Source organism: Oncorhynchus gorbuscha, linkage group LG19, assembly GCF_021184085.1.
Source record: "Oncorhynchus gorbuscha isolate QuinsamMale2020 ecotype Even-year linkage group LG19, OgorEven_v1.0, whole genome shotgun sequence".
Classification (NCBI taxonomy): Eukaryota; Metazoa; Chordata; class Actinopteri; order Salmoniformes; family Salmonidae; genus Oncorhynchus; species Oncorhynchus gorbuscha.
Genome location: NC_060191.1, coordinates 52,157,792 through 52,177,977, shown reverse-complemented (window position 1 = coordinate 52,177,977; position 20,186 = coordinate 52,157,792). Strand labels below are relative to the sequence as shown.

General features: G+C 46.8%; 2 protein-coding genes across 14 annotated transcripts in view; both read left to right on the top strand.

The window, feature by feature from the left end:
- The window catches only part of LOC124005211 (neural cell adhesion molecule 1-like), a 119,531-nt gene extending 108,344 nt beyond the window's left edge, over positions 1 to 11,187 (top strand). For 8 of the 13 annotated variants that reach the window (XM_046314234.1, XM_046314233.1, XM_046314232.1 and 5 more), the window contains 4 exons: positions 6,687 to 6,879; positions 7,205 to 7,321; positions 8,406 to 9,558; positions 10,364 to 10,501. In XM_046314234.1, the coding sequence (XP_046170190.1) occupies positions 6,687 to 6,879; positions 7,205 to 7,321; positions 8,406 to 8,691 (596 nt within the window). In that variant the 3' untranslated portion in view covers positions 8,692 to 9,558; positions 10,364 to 10,501. Of the gene's footprint in view, positions 1 to 4,187; positions 5,408 to 6,686; positions 6,880 to 7,204; positions 7,322 to 8,405; positions 9,569 to 10,363 lie in introns of those variants that run through there. The other 5 variants (XM_046314237.1, XM_046314240.1, XM_046314230.1 and 2 more) reach the window with 4 other exon arrangements.
- A 2,199-nt stretch (positions 11,188 to 13,386) lies between these two features.
- LOC124006420 (zinc finger and BTB domain-containing protein 16-A-like) overlaps positions 13,387 to 20,186 on the top strand; it is a 34,165-nt gene continuing 27,365 nt past the window's right edge. The window contains exons 1-2 of the mRNA XM_046316425.1: positions 13,387 to 13,591; positions 15,751 to 17,042. Coding sequence (XP_046172381.1) covers positions 15,847 to 17,042 — 1,196 coding nt within the window. The 5' untranslated portion in view covers positions 13,387 to 13,591; positions 15,751 to 15,846. The remainder of the gene's footprint in view (positions 13,592 to 15,750; positions 17,043 to 20,186) is intronic.

Below are 20,186 nucleotides of genomic sequence, written 5' to 3'. Positions count from 1 at the left end.
TCTGCCCCCCCCCTCTCTATCTCTCTCCCTATGTCTCTGCCCCCCATCTCTCTATCTCTCTCCCTATGTCTCTGCCCCTTCCCCCCTCTCTATCTCTCTCCCTATGTCTCTGCCCCTTCCCCCCTCTCTCTATCTCTCTCCCTATGTCTCTGCCTCCCCCCTCTCTCTATCTCTCTCCCTATGTGTCTGCCCCTCCCCCTCTCTCTATCTCTCTCCCTATGTCTCTGCCCCTTCCCCCTCTCTATCTCTCTCCCTATGTCTCTGCCCCCCCTCTCTCTATCTCTCTCCCTATGTCTCTGCCCCCCCCCCTCTCTCTATCTCTCTCCCTATGTCTCTGCCCCTTCCCCCCTCTCTCTATCTCTCTCCCTATGTCTCTGGCCCCCTTTCTATCTCTCTCCCTATGTCTCTGCCCCTTCCCCCTCTCTATCTCTCTCCCTATGTCTCTGCCTCTTCCCCCTCTCTATCTCTCTCCCTATGTATCTGCCCCTCCCCCTCTCTCTATCTCTCTCCCTATGTCTCTGCCCCTTCCCCCTCTCTATCTCTCTCCCTATGTCTCTGCCCCTCCCCCCTCTCTATCTCTCTCCCTATGTCTCTGCCCCTTCCCCCTCTCTATCTCTCTCCCTATGTCTCTGCCCCTTCCCCCCTCTCTATCTCTCTCCCTATGTCTCTGCCCCTTCCCCCCTCTATCTCTCTCCCTATGTCTCTGCCCCTTCCCCCTCTCTCTATCTCTCTCCCTATGTCTCTGCCCCCCCCCCTCTCTCTATCTCTCTCCCTATGTCTCTGCCCCTTCCCCCTCTCTCTATCTCTCTCCCTATGTCTCTGCCCCCCCATCTCTCTATCTCTCTCCCTATGTCTCTGCCCCTTCCCCCTCTCTATCTCTCTCCCTATGTGTCTGCCCCTTCCCCCTCTCTCTATCTCTCTCCCTATGTCTCTGCCCCTTCCCCCCTCTCTATCTCTCTCCCTATGTCTCTGCCCCCTCTCTCTATCTCTCTCCCTATGTCTCTGTCCCCCTCTCTCTATCTCTCTCCCTATGTCTCTGCCCCCCCCCTCTCTCTCTATCTCTCTCCCTATGTCTCTGCCCCCCCCCTCTCTCTATCTCTCTCCCTATGTCTCTGCCCCCCCCATCTCTCTATCTCTCTCCCTATGTCTCTGCCCCTTCCCCCCCTCTCTATCTCTCTCCCTATGTGTCTGCCCCTTCCCCCTCTCTCTATCTCTCTCCCTATGTCTCTGCCCCTTCCCCCTCTCTATCTCTCTCCCTATGTCTCTGCCCCCCCCCCTCTCTCTATCTCTCTCCCTATGTCTCTGCCCCCCCCTCTCTCTATCTCTCTCCCTATGTCTCTGCCCCCTCTCTCTCTATCTCTCTCCCTATGTCTCTTCCCCCCTCCTCTATCTCTCTCCCTATGTCTCTGCCCCCCCTCTCTCTATCTCTCTCCCTATGTCTCTGCCCCCCTCTCTCTATCTCTCTCCCTATGTCTCTGTCCCCCTCTCTCTATCTCTCTCCCTATGTCTCTGCCCCCCTCTCTCTATCTCTCTCCCTATGTCTCTGCCCCCCCTCTCTCTATCTCTCTCCCTATGTCTCTGCCCCCCTCTCTCTATCTCTCTCCTTATGTCTCTGCCCCCCCTCTCTCTATCTCTCTCCCTATGTCTCTGCCCCCCCCCTCTCTCTATCTCTCTCCCTATGTCTCTGCCCCTTCACCCCCTCTCTCTATCTCTCTCCCTATGTCTCTGCCCCCCCCCCTCTCTCTATCTCTCTCCCTATGTCTCTGCCCCTTCCCCCCTCTCCCTATCTCTCTCCCTATGTCTCTGCCCCCCTCTCTCTATCTCTCTCCCTATGTATCTGCCCCTTCACCCCTCTCTCTATCTCTCTCCCTATGTCTCTGCCCCTTCACCCCCTCTCTCTATCTCTCTCCCTATGTCTCTGCCCCCCCCTCTCTCTATCTCTCTCCCTATGTCTCTGCCCCCCCCCTCTCTCTATCTCTCTCCCTATGTCTCTGCCCTCCCCCTCTCTATCTCTCCCTATGTCTCTCTCTCTCTATCTCTCTCCCTATGTCTCTGCCCCCCTCTCTCTATCTCTCTCCCTATGTCTCTGCCCCCCCTCTCTCTATCTCTCTCCCTATGTCTCTGCCTCCCCCTCTCTCTATCTCTCTCCCTATGTCTCTGCCTCCCCCTCTCTCTATCTCTCTCCCTATGTGTCTGCCCCTCCCCCTCTCTCTATCTCTCTCCCTATGTCTCTGCCCCTTCCCCCTCTCTATCTCTCTCCCTATGTCTCTGCCCCCCCTCTCTCTATCTCTCTCCCTATGTCTCTGCCCCCCCCTCTCTCTATCTCTCTCCCTATGTCTCTGCCCCTTCCCCCTCTCTCTATCTCTCTCCCTATGTCTCTGGCCCCCCTTTCTATCTCTCTCCCTATGTCTCTGCCCCCCCCCTCTCTATCTCTCTCCCTATGTCTCTGCCTCTTCCCCCTCTCTATCTCTCTCCCTATGTATCTGCCCCCTCCCCTCTCTCTATCTCTCTCCCTATGTCTCTGCCCCTTCCCCCTCTCTATCTCTCTCCCTATGTCTCTGCCCCCTCCCCCTCTCTATCTCTCTCCCTATGTCTCTGCCCCTTCCCCCTCTCTATCTCTCTCCCTATGTCTCTGCCCCTTCCCCCTCTCTATCTCTCTCCCTATGTCTCTGCCCCTTCCCCCCTCTCTATCTCTCTCCCTATGTCTCTGCCCCCCCCCTCTCTCTATCTCTCTCCCTATGTCTCTGCCCCCCCCTCTCTCTATCTCTCTCCCTATGTCTCTGCCCCTTCACCCCTCTCTCTATCTCTCTCCCTATGTCTCTGCCCCCCCCCATCTCTCTATCTCTCTCCCTATGTCTCTGCCCCTTCCCCCCTCTCTATCTCTCTCCCTATGTGTCTGCCCCTTCCCCCTCTCTCTATCTCTCTCCCTATGTCTCTGCCCCTTCCCCCTCTCTATCTCTCTCCCTATGTCTCTGCCCCCCCTCTCTCTATCTCTCTCCCTATGTCTCTGTCCCCCCCCTCTCTCTATCTCTCTCCCTATGTCTCTGCCCCCCTCTCTCTCTATCTCTCTCCCTATGTCTCTGCCCCCCCCCTCTCTCTATCTCTCTCCCTATGTCTCTGCCCCCCCCCCATCTCTCTATCTCTCTCCCTATGTCTCTGCCCCTTCCCCCCTCTCTATCTCTCTCCCTATGTGTCTGCCCCTTCCCCCTCTCTCTATCTCTCTCCCTATGTCTCTGCCCCCCCCCTCTCTATCTCTCCCTATGTCTCTGCCCCCCCTCTCTCTCTATCTCTCCCTATGTCTCTGCCCCCCCCTCTCTCTATCTCTCTCCCTATGTCTCTGCCCCCCCCTCTCTCTCTATCTCTCTCCCTATGTCTCTTCCCCCCTCTCTATCTCTCTCCCTATGTCTCTGCCCCCCTCTCTCTATCTCTCTCCCTATGTCTCTGCCCCCCTCTCTATCTCTCTCCCTATGTCTCTGTCCCCCTCTCTCTATCTCTCTCCCTATGTCTCTGCCCCCCTCTCTCTATCTCTCTCCCTATGTCTCTGCCCCCCCCCCTCTCTCTATCTCTCTCCCTATGTCTCTGCCCCCCCCCTCTCTCTATCTCTCTCCTTATGTCTCTGCCCCCCCTCTCTCTATCTCTCTCCCTATGTCTCTGCCCCCCCCCTCTCTCTATCTCTCTCCCTATGTCTCTGCCCCTTCACCCCTCTCTCTATCTCTCTCCCTATGTCTCTGCCCTCTCTCTATCTCTCTCCCTATGTCTCTGCCCCTTCACCCCTCTCCCTATCTCTCTCCCTATGTCTCTGCCCCCCTCTCTCTATCTCTCTCCCTATGTATCTGCCCCTTCACCCCTCTCTCTATCTCTCTCCCTATGTCTCTGCCCCTTCACCCCCCTCTCTATCTCTCTCCCTATGTCTCTGCCCCCCCTCTCTCTCTATCTCTCTCCCTATGTCTCTGCCCCCCCTCTCTCTCTATCTCTCTCCCTATGTCTCTGCCCCCCCTCTCTCTATCTCTCCCTATGTCTCTGCCCCCCCCCCTCTCTATCTCTCTCCCTATGTCTCTGCACTCTTGCCTGGTTTTGGACCCTGGTGGACGTCACTACATGAACACATTCCTCATTACGTATTACTCTTTTCTGAATCTGTGTGTCTCATCTTTCCGTTGGTTTTGACAATATTTTGGTTTGAGCAGCGACCCAAGGCTGTTCGTCTGTGACATACACTCTGTTCTCCCTCGTCATGTCCATAGTAGCTGTGTTGCTGCTCTCATAGCTAGTTATATGAGGCGATGCTGGTTTCTCTCTCTCACACACATGGAGGAAAGAAAGCTGTCCTTTCTCTGCCATGGCTGGTTGTCTCTCTGGATGGATGCCTAGACAGACACATGTCTCTCAGTGGGTGGGGAGTAACTACAGAATAGAGCAGCCTGATTGACTGAACTGAACCAAAGGCACTGGTATCATTTTAGCTTGGTTCCAGATCCGTGTGTGCAGTATAGCTAATTCCTATGATCGTAGACAACAACCATAGTAAGGAGTTAGCTATACAGCACAAACATATATAGGACTAGGCTAGTATCAGACTAGGCTAGTATCAGACTAGGCTAGTATCAGACTAGGCTAGTATCAGACTAGGCTAGTATCAGACTAGGCTAGTATCAGACTAGGCTAGTATCAGACTAAGCTAGTATCAGACTAGGCTAGTATCAGACTAGGCTAGTATCAGACTAGGCTAGTATCAGACTAGGCTAGTATCAGACTAGGCTAGTATCAGACTAAGCTAGTATCAGACTAGGCTAGTATCAGACTAGGCTAGTATCAGACTAGGCTAGTATCAGACTAGGCTAGTATCAGACTAGACTAGTATCAGACTAGGCTAGTATCAGACTAGGCTAGTATCAGACTAGGCTAGTATCAGACTAGGCTAGTATCAGACTAAGCTAGTATCAGACTAGGCTAGTATCAGACTAGGCTAGTATCAGACTAGGCTAGTATCAGACTAGGCTAGTATCAGACTAGGCTAGTATCCTACAGGTATCAGACTAGGCTAGTATCAGACTAGGCTAGTATCAGACTAGGCTAGTATCAGACTACGCTAGTATCAGACTAGGCTAGTATCAGACTAGGCTAGTATCAGACTAGGCTAGTATCAGACTAGGCTAGTATCAGACTAGGCTAGTATCAGACTAGGCTAGTATCAGACTAAGCTAGTATCAGACTAGGCTAGTATCAGACTAGGCTAGTATCAGACTAGGCTAGTATCAGACTAGGCTAGTATCAGACTAGGCTAGTATCCTACAGGTATCAGACTAGGCTAGTATCAGACTAGGCTAGTATCAGACTAGGCTAGTATCAGACTAGGCTAGTATCAGACTAGGCTAGTATCAGACTAGGCTAGTATCAGACTAGGCTAGTATCAGACTAGGCTAGTATCAGACTAGGCTAGTATCCAGACAGGTATCAGACTAGGCTAGTATCAGACTAGGCTAGTATCAGACTAGGCTAGTATCAGACTAGGCTAGTATCAGACTAGGCTAGTATCAGACTAGGCTAGTATCAGACTAGGCTAGTATCAGACTAGGCTAGTATCAGACTAGGCTAGTATCAGACTAGGCTAGTATCCTACAGGTCAGTGCTGTACCACTCGGCTCAGCAACATAGCACAGCTAGTAGCAGCACTCTGAACTAGAGAAGTGAATGGAGCTCCAGTTGACATTAATGAACACTAGGGTTATTGTGAACCATTCACGAGTACTGAGTGAATGGTGGTGAGTACCAGACAGTTTACATAAAGGATGTGTATTATTTTTCCACTTTCTATATTGTATGTACTGTAAAGATTTGTAATAACATTCATTTTTACATGGACAATTAATTAACAAAGTACCAAATTATAATATGCTAATATTAATACTGTTGTATTATGACACACATCGACATACATAGAAGCATTATGGATACAGTTGGGAACTGCAGCAGTCAATTGTGTGTTATTGATTCCTGAAGAACTACAAATGTCATTTAAAAACTAGCAATACATTCTTTTATACTATTAAGTTGTGATTATTTTGTTTCACAACTGCATTACAAATAGATCCTGAAGTCAATACTGAATTGTTAATACTCTTTTTGGTAAGTGAATCAGAAGTCCCGAGGGGCAGATATTCAGGGTGCTCTCTTTTGAATGGGAACTGGACAGATAATGCTAGAGATCATGTATTGTGTGTGGTACAGTAGTCACTAGCTAGCCACACATACATGGTTGTTTACAAAATATCTCTTGAAGCACATTATGCATTTTCTTCAGGTGTTTTTGGTTATGACTAATATCAAATAAAGTTGATTTAATACATATTAATGGGTTTGCATTTATTAGAGGGCAGGTGATTTAGATATATGCCTTTACTGTTCCAAAGACAAGGTACAAGTCACGTGTGATGTTTGTTTGAGCCTTGTCAGGGAGACATTGATCTCCCAATTTGAGCACATCAAGGTACCAGTATGAAGTTAACGTCTACAAAACATCTCTTCTCACTATGTCAATGTGCATGACAGGTGAGTTGTCTGTGTTTTATGAATCCATTATGTAGAATACAGATGGTTCCCTATTCTAACAGTATGTCCGCATGCATTCAGCTGTCTAACTGTGGTGCTGTATGTTCCTAGTGAGTCATGCTGTGTCTGTACTGTAGATATAGACGGGGAGTCTGCCCTCTCCATGGGCATCATGGCAGGGATCCTCATCTTGGCCTTCGTCCTGCTGCTCCTGGCTGTGGACGTCACCTGCTACTTCACCAACAAGTGTGGCCTCATCATGTGTCTGTGTTGCAAGCCAGGCAGCGGCGCCAAGGGACACAACCTAGAACAGGGCAAAGCTGCATTCATGTGAGTGTCTACTGTCTCAATATGTGCGTCCCAAATGGCACCCTGTTCACTATCTAGTGTACTTCTTTGGACCAGGGCCCATAGGGAATAAGGTGCCATTTGTGACACTAACACAGACTGAAAAAGGAGTCTCTGCATACTTGCAATTTAGATGCAATTTCACAGTTCTCATTTGCTAAGCTTTGGGTACGTGGTGACCTTCGTCTGAGAATGTCTGGTTCAAGCATTTAATCATCCTCATTATGCTGTAGTTCTGTGTTTCTGAGGTCCTGGAGTCTGTTGCCGTGGTGCCTATGTAACAATCAGAATCCTCTTGTGTCCACAGAAAGGATGAGTCCAAAGAACCGATAGTGGAGGTGAGGACAGAGGATGAGTGCACAGCCAATCACAACGCAGGAGGACCCACGGAACCCAGTGAGACCACACCCCTTACAGAGCCAGAGTGAGTATACCTTGACATACAGACACACACACACATGTGGGTGCGCACAGACACACACACACACACACACACACACACACACACACACACACACACACACACACACACACACACACACACACACACACACACACACACACACACACACACACACACACACACACACACACACACACACAGATATCGTCGTTGGGCTAAAGCACAGTACATTCCTCTTGTAAGAATCCCAATATTCCTACACAGTTTTGAGTACATTGTAATTAATGGAATGTTGATGACTTTTTGAGCATAAGCAGTTAGTTTATACATATGTCTGTGATTCCTATAAGCAGATTGCACCGTCGTGTGCTCATGCTTTTGTACTTTTTGTTGAAATTTCTCTATAGTCACATTCACACTGCACTTAGCCCAGGGTTAACAAATGCTTGCGTGAAAGGAGGGTTAGCTAACCGTAAACTAGTTTTAACCCAGCATTAAGGATAGCCCTGGTCTAACAACATGCGGTGTGAAAACCCCTTGTGTGTGTTGTAGTTTCTTGTGTGTTTGTTTTGGGGAGGGGTGTTTATTTCTTTGCTGCCAAAATAGTTTTTTCTCAGGATATTTCTCAGGAGATTCATCTTTTCGATATCACGGTTGAATCGCTACCAGTCAAAGAAGTGGATAGATCCACTGTGGTTTATTCCTGTATATGGTGAACTTGATGAAGCCCACGTAAAAACTGAGACGTTAAAAACGGGAGTCACATGAGAGGAGTGTCTGTTACAATTCAACCCTTCAGGTGGTTGTGTGTAGTGATCCTTTCCATTAGAAAGACCTGTTTTCAGTTCATTAGACCCTACATGTTCTCCATGTTAGTCTGTGCATGGACAGTGTCCTTTGTTATTTGATGTGCCTCACTGCATGGAACCCCCTTGTGTGTCCTTTCTCTCTGGTTGATGTTGTCTGCTCTGTGTGTGATATCTAACTGCATGCCTCCCCTAACCGAACCTCCTGCTTGCTCCTCCTCCCTAGTCCCCACGTCAGGTCCCAGTCACCTCACTGTCTAGTGTGTGTGTCTCTGCTCTCTCCCTGCTCTCTCTCCCAGGCTGGCCGCTCACACTGCTGCCCTGGCTCTGGATACCCTCTCGTCTGTAGCCACCATCTCTGACACAGCCAACACAACCTATGACCCCGCCCAGGACAGCCCCTCTAGTGAGAGCACCGCTCTCACCTGTAGCCTGTCTGCCCTCGCTACTGACCCCCTGCCTGCCCCCGCCCCGGCACCCACTCCAGAGTCCAACACAGCCCCCCCAACCCCCTTCATCTCCACCTCTGACATCACAGCTAGAGTAGCCCCCCCTGTTAGACCTTCTAGGAGACAGCTCTCCTAGAGCAGAGGACAACATGTATGCCACTGCTGTTAGTGCCACAGATTGCCCTACATCTCCTAAAAATTATCCTATTCCAATACCACCTAGGCGTCGAAACTCTAACAGACCTGCTCCTTCTCCTCCCACTCCCAAGAGCCCCACACCTACCCACTCCACCACCATGGCCCCCAGGAAATCTGCCCCGGAAAGTCCCTCTCTTGCCCCCTCCACTGCCTCTCCTAGTCCAAACACCAGGAAAGCTGCTCCTATTGCCCCAGACAGCCCCTCTCCTGCTTCTATGGCATTCACTTTCCCAGCCTCTGACACCTCCACCTCTAAACTTGCTCCCACTACCACATCTGTCCCTAGTGCTCCTACTACTGCCTTCAATGCTGACATAACTGCTGCTATCGTTCACGAGGACACAATCAAATGTGCCCCTGTTTTCCCAGACATTCTCACTAGTATTCCAGTTCCCACAAGTGCCCCCACCACACCTGCCCCTAATGCTTCCACTGCCCCGACCTTTGCCACACCTGCTGCCCCCACAGTCACTATCACACTGGCTTCTACTATCTACGACTCCCCAACACCCACCCTGACCCCCCACATGCCCACCACCACAGCACCCCAAGCCCCAGAGATAGAGTTAGAGTTGACCAATGGGGTGGAGACTGAGTGCCCCTCCATGCCCCCAGCAGAGGCCACTAGGTTTCAGAGTAGTCCCATTCCCTCCCCTGCCCCTGGCGTTTCCTCATCCTCCTCCCCCCTGGCTAACGGAAACGGGTTTGGGGCAGACCTCCAGGCCTCAAGCCCCCCAGCTCTGGAGGAGTTAGACAGTCCGGCCAAGGCTGCTCCACTCAACGACGAGTATGGCTCCCTCTAGAGGTTTATACGTGTAAATGTTTTTGTGTTCCCAGTCATCTACTATTCTATTATCACTCAGTCTCCACCTTTCCATTTGTCTTGTGAAGTAAAGTGAAATTGTAGTAGTCAATTGTGGTAACAGTGGTGATAATTAATAATTAATGAGACCTGTGTAATGGTGACAAGTGCTGTAGTCATTGCCATGGTAGTGGTTGTGTGGATGTGTGTGTGTGTAGCGTCGTGTGGAGCAGTAAATTACTGTGTAGTAGTATGGTTCCCCTTGTAGAGTGTGTTGTGGAAGTTGTGGAAGTCTTGTAATGACAGTGCCGGGCATTAGTACTGCTCTTAGGCTGGGGATAGGGCCAGAAGACTAGATCTTTCACTCACCCTGCCTAATGTCTATTCAATGGTATGGCAGACACTGCAACAGACAATCAGTACTGCTCTATCACTTTGACTCAGAGGTGCTCTGTAATTATATTACTTGTGTTGGTATCAATCGTCTAACAATTACTACCTATGGCTATTGTCTAAATATCTATTGGAAAAGTAGCGGTTAAGAGCATTGAACCAGTAACCGAAAGGTTGCTGGTTCAAATCCCAGAGCCAACTAGGTGAACGATCTGTTGATGTGCCCTTGAGCAAGGCACTTAACCCTAATGTATCCTGTAAGTCACTCTGGATAAGAGCGTCTGATAGAATGTAAATGTTTCTATTTGGGGTGTTTTTTGTTTGAACGCAGCAGTTGTGGTTTTCTTAGGAATGTTGTTGTTTCTCTATTACATTGCAGGTAGACTGTTCATTTCTAACATTTTCTCCATTGCAGGAAGATATTTGGAGGTGAGAAAAGTAAAGCGGAGGAGGCTGAGGTGAAGACAGCCCTGTCAGAGGTGACCACAGAACACAACAATGTCACACAGAGAAACGCCAGCGACAACAAAGCATGATTGGGCAGCCTCAGCCCATCCAAGATGGCGGCGGCAGCAACACTCATTACAGTCTGCAGCAGTTTTTCTTTCCAGTGCCCTTACTGCATTTCCAGAACAGCAACATGTGTCTGTGCAATAGAGTTCATTAGAGCACGATCTGATTGTGCAAACATTTTTATTCTCACATATGATTTGTTTTGCTACACACATGGAACACTAAAGAATTCCATTTGAGTGATTTCAAGTGGTATAGGAGACAAAATTCTGGTTTTTACAACTACTGAGAGTTATAATTGTTTTCAGTGAGGATAAACAATGGATTATTCAGGAACATAACACTGAGTGTACAAAACATTAGGATTATCTTCCTAATATTTAGTTACACCCCCTTTGCCCTCAGAATAGCCTCAATTCATCGGGGCATGGACTCAACAAGGTGTCGAAGGCGTTCCACAGGGATGCAGGCCCATGTTGATTCCAATGCTTCCTGCAGTTGTGTCAAGTTGGTTGGATGTCCTTTGGGTGTTGGACCATTCTTGATACACACGGGAAACTGTTGAGTGTGAAAACCAAACAGCATTGCGGTTCTTGACACCTGGTACCTACTACCATACTCCGTTCAAAGGCACTTCAATATTGTGTCTTGCCTATTCACCATCTGAATGACACAAACACAATCCATGTCTCAATTGTCTCAAGGCTTAAAAATCCTTCTTTAACCAGCCTCCTCCTGTTCATTTACACTGATTGGAGTGGATTTAACAATTGACATCAAAAGGGATCATAGCTTTCTTCTGGATTCACCTGGTCAGTCTGTCATGGAAAGAGAATAATGTTTTGTACACTCAGTCTATATATACTGAAGAGATTGACCATGTAGACATTATTTTATTATTTCCATGTTACATTGTTCAAATGTTTGATGGCTAGTCTCATCGAATAGTTTGTTTGCATGTCTGATTTGCAAATGGTTCTTAATGTTTTGTTTGAAACATTTCACTGTTTTACTCTTTATGTCTGTATTAGGGTGGGTTATCATACAGATTGTTTCATTGTTTCAAACAGAAGTTCATTAATTTGTTTAACACCACTTCCCCATGCGCCAAGGCAAGCTCTTGAGTGACAGAGACAGACAGAAAGGAAGGTAGGGTTATTTCTAGCTAGCAGCCCACAGTGCGGGGAATGCTTGTGTTTCAGAGAAAGCCATATTATCATAGATATGCATCAGGAGTTATCATATGAGATGTCTTCAACTCGCCTTACCTGGAGGTTCAGGAAATGAATACTGTATTGTGCTAAATGCAGAAGTACGTATTGAGCGAATATTGTACCGGTATTCACAATGGAACACAAGATCGAGCCATGTGCAACCGATACAGTGGTTCTCACAGAGAAAGGTTGTAGAGAATAACGTTTAGTGATCTAAGTGAATGTCTCATGACCCAAGCACCACCACCTCCTTGTTTTAACATCAACTATGATGAGTATCTTATCATATTCACAAGAAAACAAAGAAAATGCCTGACATTTATCATTCAGAATCGTGTTTTTGAAGCAAAAAATCTTTTAAAGCAGTTTTTGTACTCTATGTGGAAAGGTTTCTTTTCCACTCCTGACTGCGAGCTTGTGCACTGTGACTGTGTCAATAGATTGTCTTGTCGTCACTTTCAATAATATCTGCATAGCTTTGTCGTGAAAGGTTTACCTGTATATTCTTTTTATATTGTATCTATGAAAACAGTACAGCAAATGTATATACAGTATAGAGTTGTTGATATGTCCCATCTCACAGAGGTCTAGTGCAGTCTGTAAACACAGCCTGGGGAGATATGTTGAGTTTTGGGCATGATGAATATAAACGGTACTTTATAAAATATGTGTAACAGAAACCCAAACAGATGTGCCTATGTTTGTTTAGGCAATGTGAGTTATGTGAGGGAGTTATCAGAATGAGGTCTGTTCAGGCCTATAAAACGCTTTATTTTAGTCCCCAGTTGTTGTTCAAGTGTTCTGTAATGTTGTCTTTGAATTGATTTTGTTTTTGTACAATAGCAAGCATCATGAGCTTGCTGCCTGTTGACTTTATAATGCCAGAGACAGAGGGCAGGTTGGTAATCTGACAACAGAAGAAAACAACACTCCAAAATGTTAATACTGTATGTTGTTCTGACACTTTCATGTAAACAATCATTCCCCTCAGTACATCAGTGGAATAGGACAGTCATGCCAGAACCTGTACAATACAACCCTCTGCTGTTGTCATCCTCCCACCCCGTCCCCTATCTCTGGAGCCTCTTGGTTTTACTGGGTCGAACCCAGTGGACCGTTCTGCTCTTGGCGGTCTACAGTCAGTACTAACCCATTTACAAAATAAAACAAGGTTTTGGAACCTCACGCTGTTTACCATTGTTTTTATGGCAAGTAATTGTATTCTACAATGATATTATATTATTAGTGTTCCCTTTTCTTTCTGATGGAGTTTGTAGATGTAATATACAATAGTGAACACTAGATGGCATGAATTGACAATACAAATTTAATATATTTAGTAAGATTATATCAATGTCCTTGTTGATGATAAGGTAATATATCAAATAACTCCTTGATTAAGGTTATTAAACCTTCTAGATTACGTGAAGAGATAGGAAAATTATAGATTGTAATAGGGTATGATAATGAGTTGGTGTTGCTGGATTCCCTGAGTTAGTGACTCCTTTTGCTCCTCTGTCGGGACTTGAGTGATTAATATAATTGTAATGAGCCAGGGCAGAAACATATAACCCAGACAGACCTACCAGTATTTTTTTTGAAATCTCAGTAAGTGATGAATAATGGTTAATTTAACTAGTTGTTTTCAATTGCATCTGGATCCAAAGACAACTGACTTTCATTCACCCTGCCCAAAAACCAGGTCGTGGGGACTGCTGCCCTGTAGATGTCTCTCTTTCCAGCCTTGATAGAACCGGGAACAGAGGACAATCATTCAAAGCTGTGACGTCGCCTGGGTGACAATTTGCCTACTTGGAGTGGGGATGAGTTTGGAGCGGTTTCTGTGAAATGCCTTACCATGATGTTGCCTGAATGATAACGCAATCGGCTGAGTGAGGACGTAACAGGCCGCTAAGGTAAGGGGAATGAATGATAGCAAAATAGTTTTCTTTCAATGTTCTCTATTGCAGTAATACTGCCGTTGCACAGGTGAATCGAAAATACTTTCTGAAATAGCTATTCTTCACCATGTTACCAATTTATGGACAATGCTGAATTATTAATTGACATATTCACTAAATGGCAATCCATTTGTGTTTGTTTTTATATACATAGTCGCGTTTCCTAAAACGTTATTGGGGCTAAAGTTTGCCCGCAGTTACTGTAACGGATTTAAAAACTTGACTGCTTAGTATGCCCGCCATACGATCAGACAGAGAGAGAGACGTGACTAAGCCGTGCCGTGCTGTGCGCCCAGGCAATGTGTTGCTCCCCTACAGTTTAACACTATGGCCATATTGAATTATTTCATGTTTAGAGCGTTAGTGACCAGATAAATGTACATTTTAGGGTTTTGGGGTAGGAATTGGTGATTCCATCAGAGCATAGTTAGCACCTGATGCGCTCTGTTGCGGAACTACCCAGACTGAGTGTCAGCATTATCCATTAAGTGTATATGGGTCAGTGGTCACTGAAGGTCAGAAAATATAACAAATAATCATGGAACTATTTATCGTAGCATTTATCTTTATGATCGTAGGCTATATAGGCTATATTGGTTGAGGAGTGGCCATCACTACAAACATTAAAAAAGCGCTCCAAATGTGTGTGATTGTGAACGTTATTTTTCACCTTTCTAAATCTAACATTTAGTTCAAATGTAATCGTGGTTTGATAGTAGTAACTTATTAGATCGATTTATTCAGGAGTGTTCCCGCTTCAGCCCATCTATAATCGTTTACGCAATCCATATGCGCCCATATCAGCGAGTGGCTCAGTATAGACATAAAAGTTCATGCATCCGTGTGTTACCTGTTGCAGTAATACAGTTAATGTGCGTGTGTACTAATGCATTTACAGCACATGTGATAGTGTATGGCTCTGTCCACTTGCAGCCTATGACATACAGTGCATTCAGAAAGTATTCAGACACCTTGACTTTGTATCACATTTTGTTACCTTACAGCCTTATTCTACAATGGATTTTTTTTAAATCCTCATCAATCTAAACACAATAACCCATAATGACAAAGCGAAAACAGGTATTTTGAAAAATGTGCAAATGTATTAAAAATATTAAAAAACATAAATACCTTGTTTGCATATGTATTCAGACCCTTTGCTATGAGAATCGAAATTGAGCTCAGGTGCATCCTGTTTGCATTGATCATCCTTGAGATGTTTCTACAACTTGATTGGAGTCCACCTGAGGTAAATTCGATGGACTGGACATGATTTGGAAAGGCAAACACCTGTCTATATAAGGCCCCACAATTGACAGTGCATGTCAGAGCAAAAACCAGGCCATGAGGTCAAAGGAATTGTCCATAGAGCTCCGAGACAGGATTGTGTCGAAATTGATTAAAAACTGTTTTTGCTTTGCCGTTATGGGGTATTGTGTGTATATTGATGGGGGGGGGCACAATTTAATCCATTTTAGAATGAGTATGTAACGTAACAAAATATGGAAAAAAATCAAGGGGTCTGAAAACTTTCCGAATGCACTGTATAGACATATACAGAATGCACTGTATAGACATATACAGAATGCACTGTATAGACATATACAGAATGCACTGTATAGACATATACAGAATGCACTGTATAGACATATACAGAATGCACTGTATAGACATATACAGAATGCACTGTATAGACATATACAGAATGCACTGTATAGACATATACAGAATGCACTGTATAGACATATACAGAATGCACTGTATAGACATATACAGTGCGTGACTAGTATCAAACAGACCTCATGGTGCACTCCTGGATTTAGGGAATCTATCATTCTCCTGTGTTCCCTTCCCGAGTATTTCCTTATAGTGACACATTACCAAACAATATCAACATTTCAACTCAGTGCCTGACATTTGGCCAGCCAATGCTCAAATATTATTACTTTCCTTTCCCTCTCCTTGTTGAACATGCAAGATATTGACACAAGACATCTTCTTTTTTTTAAACATGGCAATCAACCAGACCATTCTTATTCACTATTAATTGTACTGTCATTGCCATTATCTGAGATTTGAATATTTAATGTGGTTTCTTCTGTATCTCCCTTTAGACTTATAGACACACTGAAGGGAAAGCAGGTGGGATAGAACACACCTCATGCGTGGGCTCAGAGAGGGTCCGAGGCTGTACGGATCATCTGACTAACATGGGTGTTCTCCAGCTCCACAACCCCACCCTCCCCGCCACGCTCCTGCACAGGGCCAATCATATGCGTCTATCGGGAACGCTGTGTGACGTCATCATCACGGTGGATGGCCAGGAGTTCCCGGCCCACCGCACCGTCCTGGCCTGCACCAGCAAGATGTTTGAGATCTTGTTCCACCGCAGCAGCCTGCGCTATGCCCTCGACTTCCTCTCCCCCAAGACCTTCCAGCAGATCCTGGAGTACGCCTACACGGCCTCCCTGCAGGCCACGGCCGAGGACCTGGATGACCTGCTGTACGCCGCTGAGATCCTGGAGATAGAGTACCTGGAGGAGCAGTGCCTCAAGGTCCTGGAGACCATCCAGTCAGAGGAGAAGCAGGACCACCTGAGTCTGAGTGGGAGGAACCACGGGTCTGGAGAGAGCGAACATGGCAGGGCAAGGCACTGGAGGAACATGCTAATCTCCAAGAAGCATTCCATGCAGGAGGGTGGTATCAACCCCACCGCCCTGCACCACCTGGCACTGTACCACATGACTGACAGGAGTCCCTCTATACCAGGGGGACTACCTATGGGGCTCCCTGTAGCTAGTCCCACACAAGATGGAGGGGTTAGTCTGGAGGGCCTGGGTCAGTCTCCACTACAGTACAGCCTCAATGGAGCACAGCACCCCTCCCTGCCTCTGACTAAGAGGATAAAGACAGAGGACAATAACATGCAGGTGGATGAAGTCAATAGCTACGAGGGCCGTTCCTCCAGCAGAGGGGAGGGAGGCTTTGAATCGGACCAGCCCAGAGATGAGGGCCCGGGGACCCCCCAAAGAGGCAGTGTCATCACCTCGGCTAGAGAGCAGCACTCGGGCCAAGAGGAGGGGGGCATAGTGGGGAACAACTCTCCTCTGGACAGTTTCCCTGGGCTGGCTGAGAAACACCTGGCCTCCCTCTACTCCTCCATGCCCTCCAATCACATAGGGGAGGTGGGGTTGCCTATGCCCATGTCGGTGGCCCCTTCCCTGGCCATGTCCCTGGACCTGAGGGCCTACGGGGGACTGCTACCCCAAGGTCTGCTCCACAGGGAGATCCTCAGCAGGCTGGGCCAGTTTGCAGCAGGGATGAGGCGGGAGAGTCAGAGTCAGAGTCAGAGCTGTGGGGACTGTGGTCTCCAGCTGCATAACAGAGAGGCCATGGAGCAACACAGGTAGAGTACAGATTACTGCAGACTGCATACTCAACTCACTGTTATATTTCCAGGGTGTCTTTAGGTATTATGGATCTCAAGGTATCATTGAAGGAAGTATTTTGTCAGAGAGTGCCGGCAAGTAAATGTAGTTGAATGTGGAATGCAATTAGATTGTGTCACCCCTTCACCTACAAAGTGCTCTATCTGGTCGCAATACACTAGGAGGTCTGTGAGAGACCGAGAGAGGGATGCAGGAGTGTGTATGTGTGTGGTGAGTCTGGAGTCTTCATGCTAAATGGTTAAATGTTTTGTTAGTGTGCAGGAAGAGATACATTGTAGTAAACAACTTCTAATTTAAAAGTTTTTTTTTTTTCTTCATTAACTTTTAACACGGTAAAATACTTCAAAGGAAAGACCTGGGAGCAACGATATTGAATTTGTTTAAAAAAGACACCTGCTCTTGTGCTTGAATAGAGGGACTTCATGAGAGGTATGAAATATGTCTTTGTTAGCCACTTAGCATACATGGTGTGGCATAATGAAGCTGTTTACTAAGTTTCTAAATTTCACAATTCTGTATGATTATTTTGAATTAGATATGACTCATACTTAAAACTGTCTCTGAGTGCATTTGGTATGCATTCCTTTGCATTTAGTGAGGAGGTAGAGTAGCCTGCCTCTATAGGGATCAGCAGGCTTCTTAGCATGGGAAGGCAGAAGCCACTGGTTGACAGTTATACTGCTGCCTCGTGACATGGTGGGTTTAGACTAGAGATTGGTGGGTTTAGACTAGGGGTTGGTGGGTTTAGACTAGGGGTTGGTGGGTTTAGACTAGGGGTTGGTGGGTTTAGACTAGGGGTTGGTGGGTTTAGACTAGAGATTGGTGGGTTTAGACTAGGGGTTGGTGGGTTTAGACTAGAGGTCGACTAGAGGTTGGTGGGTTTAGACTAGAGGTTGGTGGGTTTAGACTAGAGGTTGGTGGGTTTAGACTATAGGTTGGTAGGTTTAGACTAGAGGTCGACTAGAGGTTGGTGGGTTTAGACTAGGGGTTGGTGGGTTTAGACTAGAGGTTGGTGGGTTTAGACTAGAGGTTGGTGGGTTTAGACTAGAGGTTGGTGGGTTTAGACTAGAGGTTGGTGGGTTTCGACTAGAGATTGGTGGGTTTAGACAGAGGTTGGAGGTTTGGTGGACTAGAGGTTTGGGTTTAGACTAGGGGTTGGTGGGTTTAGACTAGAGGTTGGTGGGTTTAGACTAGAGGTTGGTGGGTTTAGACTAGAGGTTGGTGGGTTTAGACAAGAGGTTGGTGGGTTTCAACTAGAGGTTGGTTGGTTTAGACTAGAGGTTGGTGGGTCAACTAGAGGTTGGTGGGTTTAGACTAGAGGTCAACTAGAGGTTGGTGGGTTTAGACTAGAGGTTGGTGGGTTTATAACTTGTAGGATTATTGTGAACTCATGAGTCACCTTTCCCATAACTCTGTTGATGACATGTGCTACACCAGCTCAGCTTTAGCTTGTGAGCAGTGCTACTCATGACATTACAACAGCTTCAGACCGTTCCTCAGGTACCATTGCTAAATCAATCAACCGAGCCACATCATCGGTGTCAGAGCACCAGCTTCTACCCTTTCTCCTCCCACGCAGATGGTTGACATTTCAGGCCTGTGCCACTCCAGTGTTTGAAAGAGCCTGATGACAGAACATGCAGCAGGGTATTAGCTAGCCAATGCTCAGTCATGGAGATAGGCAGAGGTTTGAAGGTTGGAGGAGTCAGTCCTTCTGGTGACTGCTGGTGTTGTGATGAAACTAGTCCATGTCAGGAGACAGGTCACTGAGCATCATCCACTTTAGTCACATTGACATTTGTGGAGAGAACAGGGAGAGAGAGAAGTTCGTTAGGGCATAGCACACCTTCTCAGAACTTTAACTTCAGCTTTGATTAAGTTCATTATCTAAAGGAGAAAGCTGGGAATCGTATGAGGTGTCTGGTTTATAGTGAATCACTTCCCTAGTTTTCAGTTAAATCCTCTTCTTTTCTATTCTATTTTGATGTAACGGGTGTTCTTGATTTAATTGAAGAGTTTTGTTGACCTAATATTTTATTGGTACTATGTATTGGATCATCTATTATTTGACTGTGGTCTGTTTAGAACTGTCTATAGGACTGCTGTCTGACCATTGTACTGCAGAGGGAGATATGAGGATAACAATGCAGATGATGCCTCGCATGGGTGGACGTGTGTGATATGATATCATGGGGTTTGCTGCAGGCAAAGTGGCAAGTCAGTTTTTTAAATTTTTGTACTAGTTACGAGAGGAGTGTGTGTCTTGATTTCCATGCGTACGTGTGTGTCTGTGTTTCTGTCTGTGTCTGTATGTGTACGTGGGTGTCTGTGTCTATGTGTATGTGGGTGTCGGTGCTTCTGTCTGTCTGTGTGTGTACGTGGGTGTCTGTGCTTCTGTCTGTGTCTGTATGTGTACGTGGGTGTCTGTGTCTATGTGTATGTGGGTGTCTGTGCTTCGGTCTGTCTGTATGTGTACGTGGGTGTCTGTGTCTATGTGTATGTGGGTGTCTGTGTCTATGTGTATGTGGGTGTCTGTGTCTATGTGTATGTGGGTGTCTGTCTATATGTGTACGTGGGTGTCTGTGTCTATGTGTATGTGGGTGTCTGTGTCTATGTGTACGTGGGTGTCTGTGTCTATGTGTATGTGGGTGCCTGTGCTTCTGTCTGTCTATATGTGTACGTGGGTGTCCGTGTCTATGTGTACGTGGGTGTCTGTGTCTATGTGTATGGGTGCCTGTGCTCCTGTCTGTCTATATGTGTACGTGGGTGTCTATGTGTATGTGGGTGCCTGTGCTCCTGTCTGTCTATATGTGTACGTGGGTGTCTGTGTCTATGTGTATGTGGGTGCCTGTGCTTCTGTCTGTCTATATGTGTATGTGGATGTCTGTGTCTATGTGTATGTGGGTGCCTGTGCTTCTGTCTGTCTATATGTGTACGTGGGTGCCTGTGCTTCTGTCTGTCTATATGTGTACGTGGGTGTCTGTGTCTATGTGTATGTGGGTGCCTGTGCTTCTGTCTGTCTATATGTGTACGTGGGTGTCTGTGTCTATGTGTATGTGGGTGCCTGTGCTTCTGTCTGTCTATATGTGTATGTGGGTGCC